Raw genomic sequence first — 23065 nt, 5'->3', positions numbered from 1 at the left:
GACACTTAAAGTCTCGACACCCTGGATGGAAGGAGTCCGAAAAGACCTACAAGCAATTGGCACCACAAACACCACAGACAGAAGCATCTTCCGAAAACACATAGACAATTGGGAAGTAAAATCAGAAGCGCTAAAACAGCGGACCAAACAAGAATGGTCTGAGGAGAGGAAAGAGGCCCTCTCCAAGAGAATGAAGGAATACTGGAAGGACAAGAAGAACAAGCCTTCAAAGTCATAAGCTTAACGATTTCCTTTTAGGGAAAATCCGCCAACAACAATAATAATAATAATAATAATAATAATATATCTCTTTTTCCAACAAACAGCTCAGTTCATACATACAATACCAGGAACAAAAATCATCTGCACAAGGACTTAAAAGCACTTACTTTAGTTCAAAAAGGGGTCCGCTACTCAGGAACACACATTTTCAATAATTTGCCAGTAAACATAAAAAATTTAGTTACAAATAAAGATCAGTTTAAAAGGAGCCTGAAAGACTTACTAGTGGCCAACTCCTTCTACTCCATTGACGAATTTTTTAATAGAGACAAATGAGGTATTGTATATATTCATACTATTAGTATTGTTATTTCAGCTTAAAAAATAAATAAATAAATTGACATGTTCCACATCCACGAGGATCTCCTCAGCACGGATCTATGGAACGAAAAACTAATGTAATCTAAACAGTCGTGTCCGTGTACACGATCAACCTGGTGAATGGCTGCTTGAAACATGCACCATGCTAGGGATGTAGGCTGCCAGGGGCAGAATTATACTATGGGGGAGATTCATCTGGGCTTCCATGGGAGCTGTGGTACTAACTGAAAGCACCGTGACAGCTGTGGACTACATGAACATTATCAAGGATCAGCTGCATATCTTCATGCATGATGTCCTCCCCAACAGCAATTCATTTAGACAGTAAACTCTCACACTGATGTCATAGTCACTAAATTTGCCTCATATGAACTTGATGGAACACGCACACACACACACACACACACACACACACACACACACACACACACACACACACGGAAACCTACAAAAGACTTAGTCAATTCAGGTACATTTTTTGGTTTTAAATTAAAAAATATGATTGTCATAAAAGATTCCACCATATTGTTTTGTGAGATATGCATGAAGCTCATTTAAATAGGCTCACCAATTGGCTCTCTAGTGTATTCTGAAATTCTACAAAAACAGCATAATTTTTTTTAGGGGTAGTATCTAGCACTATGTATTAGACAGTGGTATCTACTTTTTCCTTACAAGATTTCACAAATTATATGTCAGCATATGCAAAGTTAGCTAGTATTACGTATTTTCTGGGAAACTATGCCACTGAAGAAATGTATGAAATTCTCATAACACATAACTCCAGCTATTAAGCCCATTAGTATTAGTTTATACTTAAAAATCAAGTAACATTGGAACAATCATAAGAACATGTACAGTACTTCTCTTCTTAATGATGAAGTATAAGTTTGTTCTGCAGTAGATAGGATGATGATGTGCATGTATTAACAAACTGGAACAATATCAAATCAAATAGAAGTTCTCTCTCAAAATGTATTAGGACAATAAAAGTTAATGTCTATTCCCAATTATTGAAGAAGGAATTTGTTCTCCATTCTGATCAGGATCTATCATTTTTCTCCTTAGTTAAACTTCCAACGCATGGAGAGGATAGAGTAAAGATGCTAGCATAGAGATATAATTATCTTCTCACCAAACACTTGACAATATATTTCTACTGATTTAAGGAGGTAACTGTTGAAGATTTTACCCTTCTGAGAAATCCTCTGTCAATGGTTAGCTGAAAGTGGTCACCCTGCATTTTTGATTTTACTGTCAACAATCTCTTCAAGCTTTTGTCACCAGTAGATGATCTAAACTGTGTTTTTGTTTTAGTGACCTAAATATCCTTTCACATCTAGCATCCTGTGAGGGACCATTAGAACACCTAACAGAGCATGAACTAGTGTGTCAAATTTTATGCTCCCATCACTACTTCTTAATTCTCCTATCAGCAATCACTGCTGATCAATTCTTTCTGGTAGGTCATATATACAAAATGCACAAATCTGGAATTGTTGTTCATCTATGGCATCATGATGTTTACCTGCAACTGCATTCAATAATACTGGAAACTTTTCCACAAATTGCATAACTGTTGCATCCTCAGCATTTCACTCTTCAATGGGAATTTGTGGACCATGTAGCCACAGGCACCAATGAAGTATTTTCGAACAGATGAACAGAATTCCTCCTCCTCATAATGCTTGAAACAATCCACAAGTTGCAACATACAGCTACCAATGAACAAATCACAATCATCCCTCTGGCTTCTTCTGCAGCAGTAATCAACATCAAAAAGAGAAGGTCTTACCACTGAAGGTTGTATAAATTTAGACATCAAATTTGGTAATGTGTCCAGCAGTAGATCTTACCCTTAGTGCCAGTTGACCCAATCTATCTTCTGTCACAATGGTGAATGGTTTGCCACATAAATATGGTTGAAACTTGATGGCCCAAAAAGCTTCAAGGCACAATTTCTCGGTCGTAGAGTAGTTCTTCTTAGACTTGGTGGGTCCTCTCGAAGCATCCGCTCTCACCTTTTCAGCATTGTTTTTGAAGTTGTACTAGAACTGCACCTATCCCATTACCAGTAGTATCTGTGTGTTATTCTTGCCGTATAAAACAAGAACTGGAGAAGACATTAGCATCTCCTTAAAGAAAAGGAAAAATATTTCTTGCACTTCGTTACAGGGAAGTTTAGTAGCACTTGCAATACATGTGCCTTGGTACAGAAATTCTTTGCGAATCACCAATTGCCGGACCACATTTTGAAAAAGTTCTCACATTGTGAAAGAGCCATTAACTTGGTGTCTACAGATTTTTATTTTTTGAGCAATTATGAGGCATTTTTTCCAGTTTAGGTAGAGGCCTGCAATCGAAACACACTTCAATAAGGTCAGAAGTTGGTTTAGATGTTCTTCAAAAGTCTTTGCAAAAAATGACAACCTCATCCAAACAGTAAAGACATGTTACTCATTTCAGGCATCTAAGGAGCATACATTTGAACTCATAAGGGTATCAGGAGTTACGAAGGCAGTCATTTTGTGGTCAGTCAGCCTTGTCAAAACTCAGTTTGCCAGTAGCCTACTGCAAGTACATAGTTGAAAAACATTTCGTTCCTTTGAGCAGCCAAAGGTGTCGTCAATGTGTGACAGTGGATAAATGGCTCTCTTCCTTCCTTTCCCACTTTCGTTTTAATAGCTGGCAGTAGTCGACGCAGAAATGCCGTGTCCACTCTCCTCCTCCTCCATAAGGACCACAAGAGAGGACCTAGGACACACTGAAGGTTCGAACATGTCCACTCCACTTCGTCCTGTTTTATCCATCATTGAGACATCATCATCTTATACAAGTGCTGCCTAGTTGGCAGCTGATCCCGTGTCAATACGGTGTTTTACCATGGGCATGTTGTACTGTCTTTTTCTACACTCCAGATCAGAAAGATGATTTGTGGAAAACAAATAACACTCAGTAACAGTGTTCCACCGTCAGACAAGATAATATTGGCAATTCAATTGCAGCTTCCTCTACCGTGTTTTCTGTGATGGTAGCGAAGTATGATTCTTTGTCTTTATCAGTAAGCTGTGCTTTATGGATTGATTTGGTCCATCCTATGTACATATCTTTAGGAATGAGTTGTGGCTGCTTCTGACGATCAGTGATCCACAGTTCTCCTTGACCATCTGCATTGTTTATGATCGTGGCTGGTGCGAATATTTCTTTTGTAAGCCTGAGCAGCTTTTTGCAATTGGCAAAAGCATCACAGTTTACTGAGCATCTGGTACTTGTCTCACTGATGACAGCTGTATAACAACTTCTTCAATCTGTAGTTCTAATTTTCCACTTGTCTCATCCGGGAATACTAAATTATGATGACATTCTGTTAAAATGACAAATTAGAAGAGCTGTGTTCTCTCACTGACAGTAATTCTTGCACTACCTGTTCCTGTCATTTCCCATTTGCAAATTTTAGCACAACTGCTTTCATGTCGCAGAACACAGTCTTCTTTAGCTGATAATGATAAGCATTTGACATACACAAAAAGAAGCCTCTGTGTTGGGGCTCATCTGCATAGATGGTCAGCTTGCTTGGTTTTCCTGATTTCGGCCACTAGGCGAGTGGCTGGTATGTCTTTACAGCAGTGCGGAATGGCAATGGCATGTGGGGAGTGACTTCATCTGGAGTATGTCAGTGGGCATCATCCTGTAGGTTGATTATAATTGTACACAGTCGACTGACATGAACAGAACCGTTGTGACTGTTGACATCTGGAGGCATCGAACACTTATTTTTCCCCAAGAGCATACATGTCCAGTACATGCAGTATGTTGTCCTCAGTACTCATTTATCTGTTCTTCTGTGGGGCATTATACTTTGTGGAGGTTTTGGTTATACCTACAATGGTTGGATACCAGGTTGCCATTTGACGGCTACAGCATACGGCCCCATTCATTTTGCCTCCAACGTGTGACTGGTGGCAGAGATGTGTGCAAATGATTGATACGCCTCTTCTTCAACATTCTCTATCACCTCCTGAAGTAAGGGGTCGACATTTATGCTGATATCTCTTGTTTACTCGATCCACCAGTTCTGGTTGGCATAAACTGCTGTATCTCTTGTCTAACTGCCTGGTATAAGAGAGTGGCGGAGTCACGGTGGACTTCCACATTTACCATGGGAATTTGGAAGTTGGTCATACTTCTTTTGTTCCATTTTTTTCTATAGCGTTTTATAGATGTGCTGACACCATTTGATAGATTTTTCAGTTTTTGCAAAATCCTTTACCAGAAGAGCTTGGTACATGTCTTCTGTGATTTCTTTTATCAAGTGAGACATTTTGTCGGCTTGTTTCACAATCACATTCACTCAATGGCATAGAACCAAGACATTACATTATGTACAGCTGTGTCATTTTCTCTTGATGTCATTTGCTCTATTCCTCAATTGTTCTTCCACAAAGCAGGCTTGCTGTTCACTGTCACAGAATGTTTCCTCCACGTTGGCTTGGAATTTGTCCAGCTATTGAGCTTCTCTTCAATGATCTCAAAATACTGCCGAGCTGTACAATTCAAGTTACAGTACATATTTTCATAGCACATCAGGTAATCCCATCTGTTGTATACAACGACTTGGTCAAATCCTTTCATCTATTTTGTTGCACCCTAACCAGCATCTCCAAAAAACACTGATGGGTGTCTTGATGTGTAACTGACTTGCTTCCCTTTTGGAATCCATTGGTCTCTGAATATATGGACTTTGTTATCAAAGTACTGCTTGTATTCTCGTTCTTGTCCATATAGGTGACAGCTTTTATGTTGCCTAATTGGAGTCATGGTGATATAGATGTACTGGAGTATCCTACGTACATATCAAACAACATCATGTCATAACCTCAGTCAAGGCCAAATGCAAAAGCTAAGTACAACATAATAAGTACAACACTTAGCCCTGAAAGCATCTTTACTACAAACATAAACATACAGGACAAACAGAACTCCTAGAGAGAGTGTGCTCCTATTTATACAGGAACTGAATATTCCAATGTACCCAAACATTACAAACAAAAGATATTTTCGTCAGGTTTGAACTGGTGATTCAGCACGTTTTAGCCAGCCACACTAACTGCTATACCACTACGTGCAGCACAGTTTATATCACATACCACCCAATTATATTTTGTAGAACACAGAATCACTAACACAAGTTAAAGCTATGTGAGAATTTGTATCATTACATAAAGCAACATCAAAACCAACCTCGTTCAATGTCACCATTAATCTGCTTTGGAGGTAACACCACTGAGGAACTTGAGACATCTTGTTTAGCTTCTTGTGCCACACTTGCAGACTGTAAAACAATAATTGGCTGCATGTAATTATCAATTCAGTAACTCAACACAACTCAACTCTCACACATATATACACATCTTTAATACACATTTACAGGGTGTCTCATTTATCTTGCTCACGCAAAGTAACTTTTTTCTTATGCATTAAATGAAAAATTGTTTCACCAATGTTTTTTAACATCACTGGATACTTCTTGCTGAGGGTATACATTTTATGTATCCTCACAGATGTAGGAGATACAGGGTAGAGATTAAGTATTTTAAATAAAACTGTGTACATTTTATTCCAGAATACACGTACCCTATCCAGCAGTTATTAAAAAATGTACTACACTGAACTATTTTAGCCATGTAACTAGTGGCTATGTAAATGATAAATAATACATAACTTCTCTAATTTAAATATTAGTTCAGTGCATTTCATTAACTAAATCATTTAACTTATTCAAGGTGTTTTTAACATTTTACAAATTACCAATAAACACTGAATGCAACAGTACTGCAATGTACAGAAATTGGATCTTGTCATTGTAGAGTGTACTTATAACAATGCTGTAGTAACTTTCACTGTGATACTAGCATTACATGACAAACAAGAGCACTCACACACTCAAAATGGTGACTAATGACATTCAGACATACGGTCACTCTGGGGATGAAGGATGCCCTACATCTTGCTGCTACCTCCTCTGGGATGGCTGTACAAACATCAACACATTGCTGCAGGTCCTCTCGTGTTGTTGGAACATTTTGGTAGGCAGCACCGACTGCTCCTCCAAAGAAAAAAAATCCAGCAGTATAAGGTCCGGAGATCGGGCAGGCCAGTTGACTGTCCCGTCATGTCCAATCCACCTACCAGGGTATTTATGGGCCAGATTTCATCGTGCTTATAAGACATTATGTGCAGGGCATCCATCACGCTGATACCACATGACCACCTTCCAATTCGGAGGTATAGCGTCCAAGAGAACAGGAAGAATGTGTCTTAAAAATTGGGCATATTGTCTGTCTTTTTGGCTGCCATTTGCAAAGACAGGCCCAATAATGGTATCTCCAATAATTCTGCACCAAACATTTATGTTCCACAGACAATGGTGCTCTACTAGTCAGAGCCACTGTGGATTCTGATGAACCAAAAATGCATATTTTTCACACAGATAGTTCCTTTGTTGGAGAATGATGCCTTGTCACTAAAAAGAACATCTGAGGAGAAATAGGATTAGTCAGAAGTTGTTGCTGAGTCCACTGAAAAAATTGAACTCTATTGTTGAAGTCATTTCCATGAAGTTCTTGGTGTAAATGAACATGGTAAGGATGGACTTTATGATGTTGTAGAATGCAATGTGCACTTGTTTTCAAGCCACCACCTTCAAATTGAATTTGTTGTGTGCTGACTTGAGGATTCGTGCAACCTCAGCAGCTTCGTCCCTTCATGCTGTATTATCATTCTGAGGTATAGCATCTAAACTTTCCGTTTCATGAAGACGAGAAATGAGGCAACTAAATATTCATTGAGAAAGCAGTGGCTTGTCAGAGAATCATCTACTGTACAGCAGTTGTCCCTGAACAGAATTTTGTCCGCCTACAGCAACTTACATTACAGGTATGTGAAGTAGAGTACAAGATAGACAAAACAACATCATAATCATAATGTTCTCTAATGGTATTGAATATAAAAATGCAAGTTACTAATTTCCTGTCAATGTACTTTCTCCATAGATCAGCAGCATTTCTACCTTATCATCATGTGTGTACAGCATACACCTTTACACAACAAAAATTGTATAGTGTGTACTACTGCCATGAAGTTACTAAGTTACCGTGATGCACGACTACACTGGTACGCAGTATACTGTACGCTAAAGCAACAACAGATGAGGTGCGTGGGGCAGAGAGGAGTACCTGTGTTTACATGAGTCGGATATCACACACACCTCTACTACAGCACTATATTGGGTACATAATGCATACAATCAGGGCAGTAAACAGCTCAGTTCTTCACAACCTGTGTACTTTTTTTGTTTGCACATCTAAGTTTTATTGACAAAAATTATACATCCTGGTACATTTTTGGATAGCTCTTGGAGAGGTAAGTAAATTCTTGAATAAAAGGTACAAGACTTCACCTAAAAAATTTAACGCCTACCCTATATCTCCTACATCTGTGGACACAAATAAAGCATATGCCCTCAGCGAGCATTACCTAGGGGACACCCTTTATAATGAATTCATTACGATTCGGTGAAACTCAATTTTCAATCTTTCCAGAGGGGAGGATAATAATTAAAATTTCTGTAAAATATTTTAGAAGAAAAGGGAAAACAGATTTGAAAATGAAAATTAGTTTAGTTATCATGCTAATGGGAATTCTTAGATAAGAAACAAGCAATAACCAAAAGAACAGACAATCATTCATCTTCTTAGGAAAACTATAGAAAATGTAAATTTGGGTATCTGTTGCGTATCCACTCAAATTATCTTACCCATTGCTCAACTTCTTTCACTAGATTACCTCCAAGAGTATTCTCATACAACTGCTCCATGTGATGCATGATGCAATAACAAAAAGTTTAGGATTAAGTTCAGCAAATGATAGGGATTTACAACGGTGATATATATGCTGTTGGAGAGCGATTAATTCCCACTTATGTTGTGAACAAATTTATTGTCACTTTTGTTGAGAATAGCTCAATAACCTGAAATAAAAAATGCTCAATATGGGAGTTAGAAAGATTACTACACCAAATTCAAACAAACTGGTAGTGTGCAGAGTGTCACAGATGAAATTTAAATATGACGACATTTGTTTGGATTCATATTCAGAATATTATAAATTACATGAAAAAAAATGTGTTTACACTGTCTGTTGTTAAAATTGTAGCACTAAGAACAATAGGAAATAACATTTCACTTGTAGTAGTAGTAGTAGTAGTAGTAGTAGTTGTTGTTGTTGTTGTTGTTTTCAGTCCAGAGGCTGGTTTGATGCAGCTCTTCATGCTACTCTATTCTGTGCAAGCTTCTTCATCTCCCAGTACCTACTGCAAACTACATCCTTCTGAATCTGTTTAGTGCATTCATCTCTTGGTCTCCCTCTACGATTTTTACCCTCCACGCTGCCTCCAATACTAAATTGGTGATCCCTTGATGCCTCAGAATATGCCCTACTAACCAATCCCTTCTTCTAGTCAAGTTGTGCCACAAACTCCTCTTCTTCCCAATTCTATTCAATACCTCCTCATTAGTTATGTGATCTACCCATCTAATCTTCAGCATTCTTCTGTAGCACCACATTTCGAAAGCTTCTATTCTCTTCTTGTCTAAACTATTTATCGTCCACGTTTCACTTCCATACATGGCTACACTCCATACAAATACTTTCAGAAACGACTTCCTGACACTTAAATGTATACTCGATATTAACAAATTTCTCTTCTTCAGAAATGTTTTACTAGCCATTGCCAGTCTACATTTTATATCCTCTCTACTTCGACCATCATCAGTTATTTTGCTCCCCAAATAGCAAAACTCCTTTACTACTTCAAGCATCTTATTTCCTAATCTAATTCCCGCAGTATCACCTGATTTAATTCGACTACATTCCATTATCCTCGTTTTGCTTTTGTTGATGTTCGTCTTATATCCTCCTTTCAAGACACTGTGCATTCCGTTCAGCTCCTCTTCCAGGTCCTTTGCTGTCTCTGACAGAATTACAATGTCATCGGTGAACCTCAAAGTTTTTATTTCTTCTCCATGGATTTTAACACCTACTCTGAATTTTTCTTTTGTTTCCTTTACTGCTTGCTCAATATACAGATTGAATAACATCAAGGAGAGGCTACAACCCTGTCTCAGTCCCTTCCCAACCATTGCTTCCCTTTCATGTCCCTCGACTCTTATAACTGCCATCTGGTTTCTGTACAAACTGTAAATAGCCTTTCGCTCCCTGTATTTTACCCCTGCCACCTTCAAAATTTGAAAGAGAGTATTCCAGTCGCATTGTCCATAGCTTTCTCTAAGTCTACAAATGCTAGATACATAGTTTTGCCTTTCCTTAATCTATTTTCTAAGATAAGTCGTAGGGTCAGTATTGCCTCGCATGTTCCAACATTTCTACGGAATCCAAACTGATCTTCCCCAAGGTTGGCTTCTACGAGTTTTTCCCTTCGTCTGTAAAGAATTCGTGTTAGTATTTTGCAGCAGTGACTTATTAAACTGATAGTTCGGTAATTTTCACATCTGTCAACACCTGGTTTCTTTGGGATTGGAATTATTATATTCTTCTTGAATTTTGAGGGTATTTCGCCTGTCTCATACATCTTGCTCACTAGATGGTAGAGTTTTGTTAGGCCTGGCTCTCCCAAAGCTGTCGGTAGTTCTAATGGAATGTTGTCTACCCCCGGGGCCTTGTTTCAACTTAGGTCTTTCAGTGCTCTGTCAAACTTTTCACACACTATCATATTTCCTATTTCATCTTTATCTACATTCTCTTCCACATTTCACTTATTGTGAGTATAAAGTACAGCACCCCTATGAACCATGGACCTTGCTGTTGGTGGGGTGGCCTATGTGCCTCAGTGATAAACATAGCCATACCATAGGTGCAACCACAACAGAGGGGTATCTGTTGAAAGGCCAGACAAATATGTGATTCTGAAGGGGGCAGCAGCTTTTCAGTGGCAATGGCCCAGAGGTGAGTGACTGATATGGGATTATAACATCAACCAAAACGGCCTTGCTGTGCTGGTACAGCGAATGGCTGAAAGTCAGGGAAACTACAGCCATGCTTTATCCTGATGGCATGCAGATCTACTGTATGGTTAAATGATGATAGGATCCTCTTGGGTAAAATATTCCAAAGGTAAAATAGTCCCATTTTGGAGATCTGGGCGGGACTACTCACAAATATGAAATCAGGAGAAACAAAACTGGCACTCAACGGATCAGAGTGTGGGATGTTAGATCCCCTGATCAGGCAGGTAAGTCAGAAAACTTTGAAGTTAGATACAGTGGGAATTAGTGAAGATCGGTGGCAGGAGGAATAGGACTTCTGGTCAGGTGAATACAAGTTTATAAATACAAAACCAAATAGGGGTAATACAGAAGTAGGTTTAATAATGAATAAGAAAATATGAATGTGGGTAAGATACATTGAACAGCATAGTGAACGCATTAGGTAGCTATGATAGACACAAAGCCCACACTCACCACAATAGTACAAGTTTATATGCCAACTAACTCCGCCAAGAAGAAAGTTACTGAAGGAATGTATCATGACATAAAAGAAATTATTCACGTAGTCGAGGGAGATGAAAGTTTAATTGTGATTGGGGATTGGAATTCAGTGGTAGCAACAAGAAGAGATGGAAAAATAGTGGGTGAATATGGTATGAGGGGAAGGAATGAAAGAGGAAGCCATCTGATAGAATTTTACACAGAGCATATTTAATCATCGTTAATACTGCATTTAGGAATCATGAAAGAAGGTTGTATACATGGAGACGCCACTAGTTTCAGATTGATTGCACAATGGTAAGAAAGATATTTTGGACCCAATTTTAAATTGTAAGACATTTCCACGGGCAAATGTGGACTCTGACCACAATTTATTGGTTATGAACTGTAGATTGTAACTGAAGAAACTGCAACAAGATAGGAAATTAAGGATTGGGGCTGAATAAGTTGATAGTACCAGAGGCTGTTGAGAGTTTCAGGAGGAGTATCAGGCAACAATTGGCTAGAACGGGGGAAAGGAATAAAGTAGAAGACAAGTGGGCAGCTTTGAGACAGGCTAAGTACCCTCAGATTTCAAGAAGAATATAATAATTACAATGCCAAAGAAAGCAGTTGCCGACAAGTGTTAACGTTATTGGACTATCATTTTAATAAGTCACGGTTGAAAAATACCAATACAAATTATTTACAGAAGAATGGAAAAATTGCTAGAAGCCAAACACAGGGAAGATCAGTCTGGATTCAAGAGAACTGTAGGAACATGTGAGGCAATACTGACTTTTCACAGAAGATAGGTTAAAGAAAGGCAAACCTACATTTATAGCATTTGTAGACTTAGAGAAAGCTTTCGACAATGCTGAATGGAATACTCTATCTGAAGGAGCAGGGGTAAAATAAAAGAAGTGAAAGAGAATTTACAAATTGTACAGAAACCAGTGGTTGAGAAGGGAGCAAGACAGGGTTGTAGCCTATCGCAGATGTTATTTAATCTACACACTGAGCAAGCACTAAAGGAAAATAAAGAAGAATTTGGAGAAGGAATTAAAAGTTCAAAGGGAAGAAACAAAAACTTCTGAAGTTTGCTGATGATATTGTTATTCTGTCAGAGACACAAAGGACTTGGAAGAGCATTTGAAGGGACTGGATAGTGCCTTGAAAGGAGGATATAAGATAAACACCAACAAAAGCAAAAAAGGATAATGGAATGTAGTCCAATTAAATCAGGTGATGCTGAGAGAATTAAATTAGGAAACGGGACACTTAAAGCACCAGGTGTGTTTTTCTATTTGAGCAGCAAAATAACTGATTATGGCCTAAGAAGAGATGATATAAAATTTAGACTGGCAATGGCAAGAAAAGTGCCTCCGAAGAAGAGAAATTTCTTAACATTGAATAATAAAAGACAGTTTACACAAGAAGAGAATAGAAGCTTTTGAAATATTGTGCTACAGAAAAATGCTGAACATTAGAAGGGTAGACTGCATAACTAATGAGGAGGAACTGAACAGAAATAGGGAGAAAAGAAATTTGTGGTGTAACCTGACTAGAAGATCAGTTGGTACCACACATTGTGAACCATCATGGGTAACCAGTTTAGTACTGGAGGGAAGAGTGGGTGGGTGGGTTAAATTGTAGAAGAAGACAAGGAGATGAATACAGTTAGGAAATTCAGAAGGACAGAGGTTGCAGTAGTTATTTGGAGATGAAGAGGCATGCACAGGATAGAGTATCATGGACAGATGCATCAATCTTTGGACTGAAAACCACAACATACAACAACCCAAAATACAGTAGGAAGAATACATGATTAAATGTGTAGGTGATTTGTGGGCTACACAGCGTGTGAAAATTTTACACAGACCTATCACCACTGGCAGCTATAATGGCTCTAACCCAGCTGGACATTCTGAGTCAAACTGAGCTCAGATGACAAATATGGGTACGTCATTCTGTGCTGCTTCAACTCTATGAAGGGCCCCATCACCTGTTGCGGCTGACGAGTGGTGGTCTGCAAGTGTCTCATCCACTTGTGCTCAAATGTTTTTAGTAAGAGAGAGATCTGGAGAATACACAGGTCAGTACGATAGTTGAAAACCCTCTGTATAGGACAACATGCAGTTACATGCTGTCTTGTTGAATGATAACATAACGAAGAAATCAAAGATATGAGAGAGGACTGGTCTTAACGGGTAACACCCGTGATTCAAATTATCAGCTATGCAAACCACAACCATGTTGTGCACACTATGGAACTCCACAGCATCATGCAGGGTGCTGGGCCCTTATGACAATGACGAATGCCATCTGGCAACGTATGTTCTCCTCGGAGCCCCCACACAATGATACATCCATTGTGATGCTATATTCAAAATTGAGATTTGTCTGAAAAGACAACATGGTGCAACTTCAGTGCCGTCACTGAGTGCATCAATGGCAGTGTGCCTCTGCTGTCTCATTAAGCGAAGCCACAAGGGTGGTCTCCATGTTGACAGTCCATGATGCCTCAGATGTTCTCACACTATCTATGCAGATCCTGTCCATTTAGACCACGCATGGCTGGAATACATCCCTCTTCATCTACTGATTCCTTATTTGCATGACAGTCATGGGATAAAGATCAATGTGAGCAGCAATATCCAGGGATGATAAACCAGTCTCGATAGGCCACACTCTTGCAACTATCAAATTCCGGCATGTGCTACTAGAAGCTTTTCATTCTTATGTGAGGTATAATGCAATCTTCTCAGAAGTAACCAAAAGACATAAGGGATTTCTGCATCAAAAGTCCAATGTGTAGTGTTTCCTTTATACAGTATGTCCTGTTGTGCTGAAATGCTAACAATTTCCACGTATATGTATTTATCAACAAGGTGTTAGTCAAACATTGCCTCAATGGGTTTGCAATTTTAATGGCTGAAGTGTAGTTAACAACAAATTTCACTACTCAGCCTGTGCACCTCTGGTTCATTTCTAAAGCTACACCGACATGCATATATGTTCTTTAGTAACTTATGTTTTGAACGAACTGTACTTTCTATGAAGTTTACAAGAGAGTATTTGTGGAAAAAACAAGAACCTCTGTAGCCCATGAGCCTGCACCATCAGTAACTGATTTCATAATTCCAAGCTTTTACCAACATTCTACTGCAATTTATTTGCACCCAGTAAACTTATGCACTGTAACTGTCAGCATCACATATAAACTCTGAAAATGACCGGGCCGAGAGGAATCGGAAGATTATGTAACTTGTATAATGGAGCTTTCAAAATGTCAATGCAGTAATGATGCTGTGCAATGTACGTAACATATGAAATTACGTGCAAATGACAATCAGGTCATCAAATTCAAGCTACCGTTTAACAAGCACTCTAAAAAAGGACAAATTGCACCATGGTTCAGTTCCAACATTAATCTATAGGTCACCCGCATAACAGGCCACGAAAGTCAGTTCGTAGGTTACAAGAAGGCAGTGGCATACCACCTCCTATAAAAGTGTGCCTAGGAAAGCAATCTTTGGGTTGAGACAGCTTTACTTAATTACTTAGTTAAACTGTATGGTTATAATTAAAGCGGCGCTGCTCACAGAGGTCCAGTGTCTATAATTATTTATGGCAGCAAAACACAGTATATATGTTAATGCAGATCTGATTTACCATATTTACTCGAATCTAAGCCGCACTTTTTTCCGGTTTTTGTAATCCAAAAAACCGCCTGAGGCTTAGAATCAAGTGCAAAGTAAGCGGAACGTATGAAAAATGTTGGTAGATGCCGCCACAACTAACTTCTGCCGTCAAATATATGTAGCGCTACACAGGCATGGTTTGCAGGCACAAAGATAAATACTCGCGTCAAAACCTCTGCGTCAGTAAAAAAAAAAAAAAAAAAAAAAAAAAAAAAAAAAAAAAAAAAAAAAAAAAAAAAAGCTTTTTTTCTCCGCCCCGAGTTTCGACCACTGCATTTTCATACATTATCCAACGAAGTAAATACAAATTTCGTATTGTTCATCTTCGAATGTAGCAGCATTTCAATGTACTATGAAAAGACTGTTTGGGATGTTTGTCAATATGGGAAACTCGACGTTCTGAAGTTTTTCCTACCTGTGAGAAGCGATGGTTGCTAATATGAAATTTTATGAATTGTGAATCACGTGCAGTATTCTCTTCACCATACGAATAATACGAATATAAACATTTTGTCATGTAGGACCTATTCTTTCGTGTTTGCAGCTATCTCATGTAAATCCTGTCTGCCTCATAAACTACGAAACTAGAGTGAGACAACAGCAAACGCGGAAGAATACACATATCATGTCATGTTTATATTCGTATTACCGGTATTCTTATGCCTAATAGTGATACAGGCGGTAAGCGGCGGTACCGTGCACAAAAGCAAGCCATGCGGCGACAGGCCGTAAGGCGTAAATACTCATTATCAGAAAGCGACAAACAATGCATGGCACAATACAGTAATGTGTTTTCAGCTTAGAGTGACGTAAACACCTATAACAAAGAGAATGGCACTTATCAGATCAAAGAAAAATAAGCAATCAATTCAAACCAGACGAAGCACGTGAAAAAAAGAAGGGTATCCGTATAAATACGGACGGAGTGCCTGACGCATAGCAATGGCTACCTGGTAAAGTTTAACTGCTACGTTTACGACTCGAACCAAACTACTGTAGCTGAATCGTCATGCATTCGACCTAAATTATGTCTCATATTATAATGGACCAACTTTGTTTCGATTTGGAGGTGCGGCCTATAACTTTTCTCCCCTCTTGAATTTCGAGTCTCAAATTTCAGGTGCGGCTCAGATTCCGGAAATTTTTTTTCCCTTTATTTCGAGTCTCATTTTTCAGGTGCGGCTTAGATTCGAGTGCGGCTTAGATTCGAATAAATACGGTACGCTAAAAAAAAAAAATTAGTTCAAATTTTTGAAACCAGCTTCAATCTAGCACTGTACAGAATTTCATCATCATCTCCGGTGCTCATTAGCATAAACTGTGGTGGTTAATAATTAAATCAACATAAGGCCTTTCTCATTTGTTTGAACTTTTCTGCCAACATCTCACTACTAATTCATTAGACATGGAAAAATTTCTATGTCTTTCTTGCATTCCAGCAACAGATTTGCATCTGGTGGCCAAATTTGGAATTAAATTTTTCCAGCATAAATCGGTTTTTGCATTAATGCATTAAAATATCTATCAAGTTTTGCTGTCATACAGTAATTACAGCCTACGCCGTACCTCTGTGAGTAGCTGGACTTTAATTATAACCACCCGGTATAATAAACTGACAGAAAAAATATCCCTACACCAAGAAGATGTTGTGGACAATAAACGAAAGTTGACAGGTGTTTTTCTACATCTGAAAGATAATGTCTATTCAAATTTCATGATGGTCACATAATAGTGGTACTAGTAGAGAATGAAAATCAGGTTTGCTTTAAATATGTACTCTAACAGTCGTGAATGTTAAATAACCACCGAGATTGGACCTATTGAGTTCATGTTAGTACAGAATGTCTGGACCTAGTGAGTTCATGTTAGTACAGAATGCCTTTAAGATGATGAAGATGGCATTATCAACAGCTCAATGAGTTTGAACAACGTCGTGCAATAGGGCTATGAGAAGCTGGATGTTGCTTCCAAGATATTGCAGAAAGACTCGGCACGAATGTAGCCACTCTACACGACTGCTGGCAGCGGTGTGGTCATGTACGATCACAACAAGACCAGTGTCCAGACAGCTACATAGCCTTACCAAGAGATAAGACCATTGTGTTCAGTGTACGGCTGTGGTGCATTGTAATGGGTCTACAACAGCAATTCGGGCAGCAGCTGGCACCGTGAACTGTTACAAATCATTTACCTCAAGGGCAGCTCCAAGCTTGATGCCCTGTAGCGTGCATTCCACTGACCCCAAACCGGCACCTTTTGGGATTTCAGTGGTGTCGAGTGAGAGCTCATTGGAGGGCAGAGTGGACGTCTGTTGTATTTTCTCGTAAAGCTAGTTTTGTCTTGGTGCCAGTGACGGATGTGTGTTGGCTATGGGGAGGCCAGGTGAGCATCTTCAACCAACCTGTCAATGGGCTAGACAAACTGGACCCACACCTGGAATTACAAACTGGGGTTATTCCACACAAAATGACTGCAATTTTGTATTAGAGTCCATTGTGCTGCCATTCATGAACAGCATTCCAGGGGGTGTTTTCCAACTGCATAATGTTCATCCACACAGCTTTTGTAGCCCAACACGCTCTACACAGTGTCGACATGTTGCCTTGGCCTGCTCCATCACCAGATCGGTCTCCAACTGGGCGCATACGGGACATCATCAGACAACAATTCCAGCGTCATCCATAACCGGCAGTAACCGTCCCTGTATTGGCTGACCAAGTGCAACAGGCAAAGCACTCTAGCCTACAAATCGACATCCTGCATCTGCACGATGCAATGCATGCATGTTTGCACACTTGCATGCAGCATTCTGGCATTTACACCTCTTATTAATGTACCAGCATTTCACATTTGCAATGGATTTTCTCGCACTTACATTAGCCTGTGAACTTGCAACATCGATCACTTGAATATTTCACCACAACAAATGTATTTCTAAAATTTCGTTACTCTGCATTAATTATTTCTAAACATACTACAGTGGTTCTAACAAGGGACACTCCCCATCACCCCCCCCCCCCCCCCCCCCTCAGATTTAGTGGTAAAATGGCCCAGTGGATAGCCCATCAAAAACTGAACACAGATCACGCATGAAAGCAGGAAGAAGGTATACTGAACTGTGAAAAAAGAAGCAAGAGTGAAACAACGAATGGTCCAAGCTCAAGATGTGTAGCATGAAGTGCCATGTCGGACTGTGCCACCCATTCCCGCAACGCAAACACAAAATTATGAACATTCCGTCCAGTCAATGACGTGCCTGTTTTCCTTCTGTAATCTTGCAATTGTCACACTATACAATGGCTATAGATTATGACTCATGTGGTAAGAATATTTCACCGTTGCAAGTAAATGTCACGATAAGTGAGACCAGGTGAGATGCCGCAAAGACCTCCCACAGAAATGAAAACAACAAACAGCTTGAACTATGTTACAACAAAGGAATTCGAGAGTCAAAACTTTCAAAACAGAATGCAAGAGTCATAAGGTGTGGTACTTGTGCTGAATAAATAAAATAGGATGCACGTACGTCTCGAGGTCCCTTCCTTACACCTCACTGTTGCAAACAGATGTTATACCACAGCACAGACACGTATTTGTAATACAACAGATGGACACGTCAATGATCGAATGAACAGTTCGTAAGTCTGTGGAAAAAAAGGGGGGGAAGGGTGACGAGAGATCTGCGCATGGATCTCCCCCTTCGCAGTCCAACACCGTGACCAAATAACCAGAAACCATAGCTATTCACGTTTGCTTGATGTTGCACATCTTGAGCTTGGACTGTTCACTATTTTACACTTTCTTCGTATTTTAATGCTTGGTCTATATTCCGATTTTGACAGGATATCCACTGGGCCATCTTGCTACTAAATCTGAGAGGGATGTGATGGGGAGTTTCCCTTGTAAGACAAAAACCTATGTAAAGTATTTACTAGTAACTATTAATGTGAATATTTCCCAGACCAATCTGTCAGAGCAGAATACAGAAAAAATTTAAAAAAAATATATTAAATAAATAAATGTTGTGTTCTTTTCTGTGCCCACCACTATCTACCTTTTCCCCAACCTGGTGAAAGTCGTTTTCCCGTATCATAGTTGCAGCCTTCGCTTTGAGTTTCCCACTGTAGCTTGTAGCCAATATGAATAGATCTTGACGATGATTCTTTTCTTCTTCACGGACCTGAGAACAAATATGTAGAACATCCAGTGTAAGTATAAGTAAGGTGGGTAATGAAAGGATTATGTTATTTATAACTTATAAAAAAAGCATGCTTATAGAATATCACTGTTGACTATATAAAAGCATATTTTGTGGAACTTAGAAATGATGATATAAGAGTCAATAGGTGATTTTATGAAACAAAGGCACTACAACTATGCACGCTGAATGTTAGGCTGTGATACTATGCTTTGGGAAAGACAACTAATAGCCAACACTTACCTTTTCAATTTTCTTCTCTATAATCTGCCTAAGTTTCAACAAGACAGGAAAATGAGGTAATATCTTGATGAGAATAATAAGAGAGTTTCTAATTTGAACATAATCCTTTGAATCAAGACAAACAACCATGGCTTTTGTAATTTTATAGTGCCACTTGTGACAAACATGCCGGTAGTTCTCGTAGTCTACGTGATCATTTGCTTCGGAAAACTGGTTGCTGACTCGGAATTTAGTAACAAAACCAGGATAATTTGCACATTCCTGTAGAAATAACACATAAATTAACATTAATCCTAGTGCATATACAAGAGCTAATTGAGTACTTTTGAATTAATAGCAATAAGTGATATAAAGAACCAAAAATTACATTCAAACTGACAAAATCAGGTCGTTAACTGTTCAAAAATTCAATACTTATTTTATCTACAACCAAGTATCATAGATGCTTGAGACTGCTTTTCAGTTATAACTGCATGGATACAAAACCTTAAACATTTATCATAATCTTCTTCTAGCAAACTCAAATATATTCACCAAAATTCTAATAACTAAGCCTCTACATTTATGTGAAAACACCTGCTTGTGAGAGGCAAAGGCCCAGATTGTTTCCCAAACACTCGCACAGTTTTTAACTGTGAAGCAGTAGCTTCACTTCAGGGCGCACTATGCTATAAAGTGAAAGTTTCACTCTACATACAAAACTGACCCATTCCTGATTACAAACTCCTCCACCGTCCAAATAATATCTGCTTATACCACTGGGAGTTGAATCAGATTGTGTCAGTAAAACAATGCAATATCTGGATCAAGCGGTTTCTAGTAGTTTCTGGCTGTGGATGCTGAGTGATACTGACAACAGTCAACATCATTGCCCGAAGATGATGAATAAGTTACTTGCAATACTGTGAAGTTTCAGAATTGCCATCTAATTTGACAACTGGAAACTTTATCAATAGTTTTGATGTCCATAATGCTTGAATCAGCACTTTTCCTACACATGTTACAGTCTTGCTTTATGGTCCAAGTGCAGCTTGTCTCTTTACCCAGTAGAAATCTAACTTAAACCATTTTGTCTTTTTTATTCATACATGTCTCTTCATGCACTATGCTGGCACATACAATTCTCATATTACACTTTATTTTAACTTCAGTACTACTATAAATAAATACGGGATTACTGTATGCTTACCTTCTCAAAGACGGCCTTCTCAGAATGCCATCTCATAACAGTCTCTAGCATTGCACATAGAAAACGCCCATAACGATTTGCTTCATTTTCTGTACATGATGTAACAGAGTATGTGATGTCACAGAACAGCTGAAAAAAATATGCAGCCTTCATTAATACCGAAATAATATACATCAATTTCGGGAAGGTGTGTGGTAACAATGTAGAAAACAGTAGTGTAATTAGCACATGAAAGCTGAATTACATGTTTAGCTCTACTACAGCTTTAGTGTGGTAGGTTGGTAGTTGCTGGGGTCAGTTGTTTGGAGGAGGAGACGAAACAGCAAGGTCATTGGTCTCAAAGGATTAATAAAGGACGGGGAAGGATGTCGGCTGTGCCCTTTCAAAGGAACCATCCTGGCATCTGCCTGGAGCGATTTAGGGAAATCATAGAAAACCCAAATCAGGATGGCCGGTCTCGGAATTGAACTGTTGTCCTCCCAAACGCGAGTCCAATGTGCTAACCACTGCGACACCTCACTCAGTGGTTGGTAGTTGTACAAACTCATCTGTCACTTTCTGTTTTGAGACAATGGGGCCCCTATGTATTGGTGTAATTGCCCTGAATTGTACTCATTAAATAAAATAAGGAAAATATGTCCCAGTAAATCATACATTATCATTATAATAGAGGGAAACATTCCATGTGGGAAAAATATATCTAAACACAAAGATGAAGTGACTTTCCAAACGAAAGTGCTGGCAGGTCGATAGACACACAAACAAACACAAACATACACACAAAATTCAAGCTTTCGCAACAAACGGTTGCTTCATCAGGAAAGAGGGAAGGAGAGGGAAAGACAAAAGGATGTGGGTTTTAAGGGAGAGGGTAAGGAGTCATTCCAATCCCGGGAGCAGAAAGACTTACCTTAGGGGGAAAAAAAGTTGTGTGTGCGCGAGTGTATATCTGTCCTTTTTTTCCCCCCTAAGGTAAGTCTTTCCGCTCCCGGGATTGGATTGACTCCTTACCCTCTCCCTTAAAACCCACATCCTTTCGTCTTTCCCTCTTTCCTGATGAAGCAACCGTTTGTTGCGAAAGCTTGAATTTTGTGTGTATGTTTGTGTTTGTTTGTGTGTCTATCGACCTGCCAGCGCTTTCGTTTGGTAAGTCACTTCATCTTTGTTTTTAGATATACATTATCATTATCATCATCAATTAATCTCTATCTCTGCCCCCCTCCCCCTTTTTTGCAAGTCATCTTGAAAGAGACAAACAAAACTTCAATACTGATATCTGGTCCCTGTGTTACATTTTGTAAGGAGCATAAACATTAAAATCTGATGGGAGCAGAATATGAAAAATAATTGTGCTTCCACAGTCTTATAAACTAATTCACATAAGATCAATACTTGGTCAAATTAATCATTCCGTGGTCGAAGCTCTTTATTGGCTGCGTTTGCTTCCTAATATTTAAAACGGAAATATTTCCTTATTACGTACTTGGCTCAAATGCATCACTATTCGAACTGCAAACTGCATCATATTGTTGTTCTCAATTTTTTTTTGTCAATTTCAAGTATTTACATAATTTACAGGTGGATTATATCCAACCTTTAGTTTTGCCAGTTTTGGTCACATCATTTGGTGGGAAGCACTGTCCCACTTAATATTACAGTATCTACAGATATTTAAGCACATTGTAGCTGTTCCTACTGCAGTTGGTTGTTCCACAGCCGTCAAACTAGTGAACTGAATCAGGTCTTCAAAACCTGACACCTATGTCGTCCTTCCAAACAAATACATGTGATTGCTGTCAGTATGTCACTGACTCCCACTTCCCACCAAAATTAGGTAACTGGTTTCTGTTGCTGAATTTTCACCCAAACACACACTTAAATCTGAGACAAGTCAAACTGAATATGGAATACAACAACGTAAACAATCAATTATTTATAATATAATGTAAATGGACAGACAAAAAAAATTCTCATCCTCTGACCTAGGGTTCTGGGCAACTTTTTTAAACTGTACCCCTTTCCCTAAACCTCTCCAATCCTTTTCCTTCACCCCTCTTCCTTCTCCTTCAATTCTTCCACCAGAAGAAGGAGCCACTGGCTCTGAAAGTTCATAAAAGTTAAATCCTTGTGTGTTCATGTTCCCCTGCCGCCACTTGGTGAGTAGATTTTTTTGTGTGTCCATGAATATGGAATACACTGTTTAAAAGATAATAGCCATTTGAACTACAACAGACTATTGTAAGTCCAGACCATTTGATCGAGATGAAACAATATTATTAACTTTAAATAAACTGGCCTCTGATACTGGTGGAGTTATAACAAAAACCAGACATTCTCAAAGTTATCATGTCACAGTATGCCGTTAAGTTCCATGAGAAGTACACATCTGGATCAATGACCATTACTCTACAGCGCATAAAGAGAAAACAGTGATATCATTTCTGAAGCTGGTATCACACGACACAAATAAAATGTAATGTGTATAAGTCATGTTAGGCGGCCTGCCACAGAGTGGTAGAACGGGTGAAGCTACGACTTTCGCAGGTGGTATATCTGCTGTGGATAAATTTGAGCCATTCTATTG

General features: G+C 38.9%; 1 protein-coding gene across 3 annotated transcripts in view; it reads right to left on the bottom strand.

Annotated features, from left to right (window-relative positions):
* Window positions 1-23065, bottom strand: part of LOC124805288 (THO complex subunit 2) — a 318134-nt gene that overhangs the window by 112782 nt on the left and 182287 nt on the right. For 2 of the 3 annotated variants that reach the window (XM_047265797.1, XM_047265799.1), the window contains exons 20-23: window positions 20482-20610; window positions 19293-19553; window positions 18906-19031; window positions 5845-5935 (exon numbers count right to left, since the gene is read on the bottom strand). In XM_047265797.1, the coding sequence (XP_047121753.1) occupies window positions 5845-5935; window positions 18906-19031; window positions 19293-19553; window positions 20482-20610 (607 nt within the window). The remainder of the gene's footprint in view (window positions 1-5844; window positions 5936-18905; window positions 19032-19292; window positions 19554-20481; window positions 20611-23065) is intronic. The other variant, XM_047265798.1, reaches the window with a different exon arrangement.

The sequence above is a fragment of the Schistocerca piceifrons genome, chromosome 7 (genome assembly GCF_021461385.2).
Source record: "Schistocerca piceifrons isolate TAMUIC-IGC-003096 chromosome 7, iqSchPice1.1, whole genome shotgun sequence".
Classification (NCBI taxonomy): Eukaryota; Metazoa; Arthropoda; class Insecta; order Orthoptera; family Acrididae; genus Schistocerca; species Schistocerca piceifrons.
Note: the sequence above shows the minus strand (reverse complement) of the source record. Positions and strands in the feature narration are given on the sequence as shown.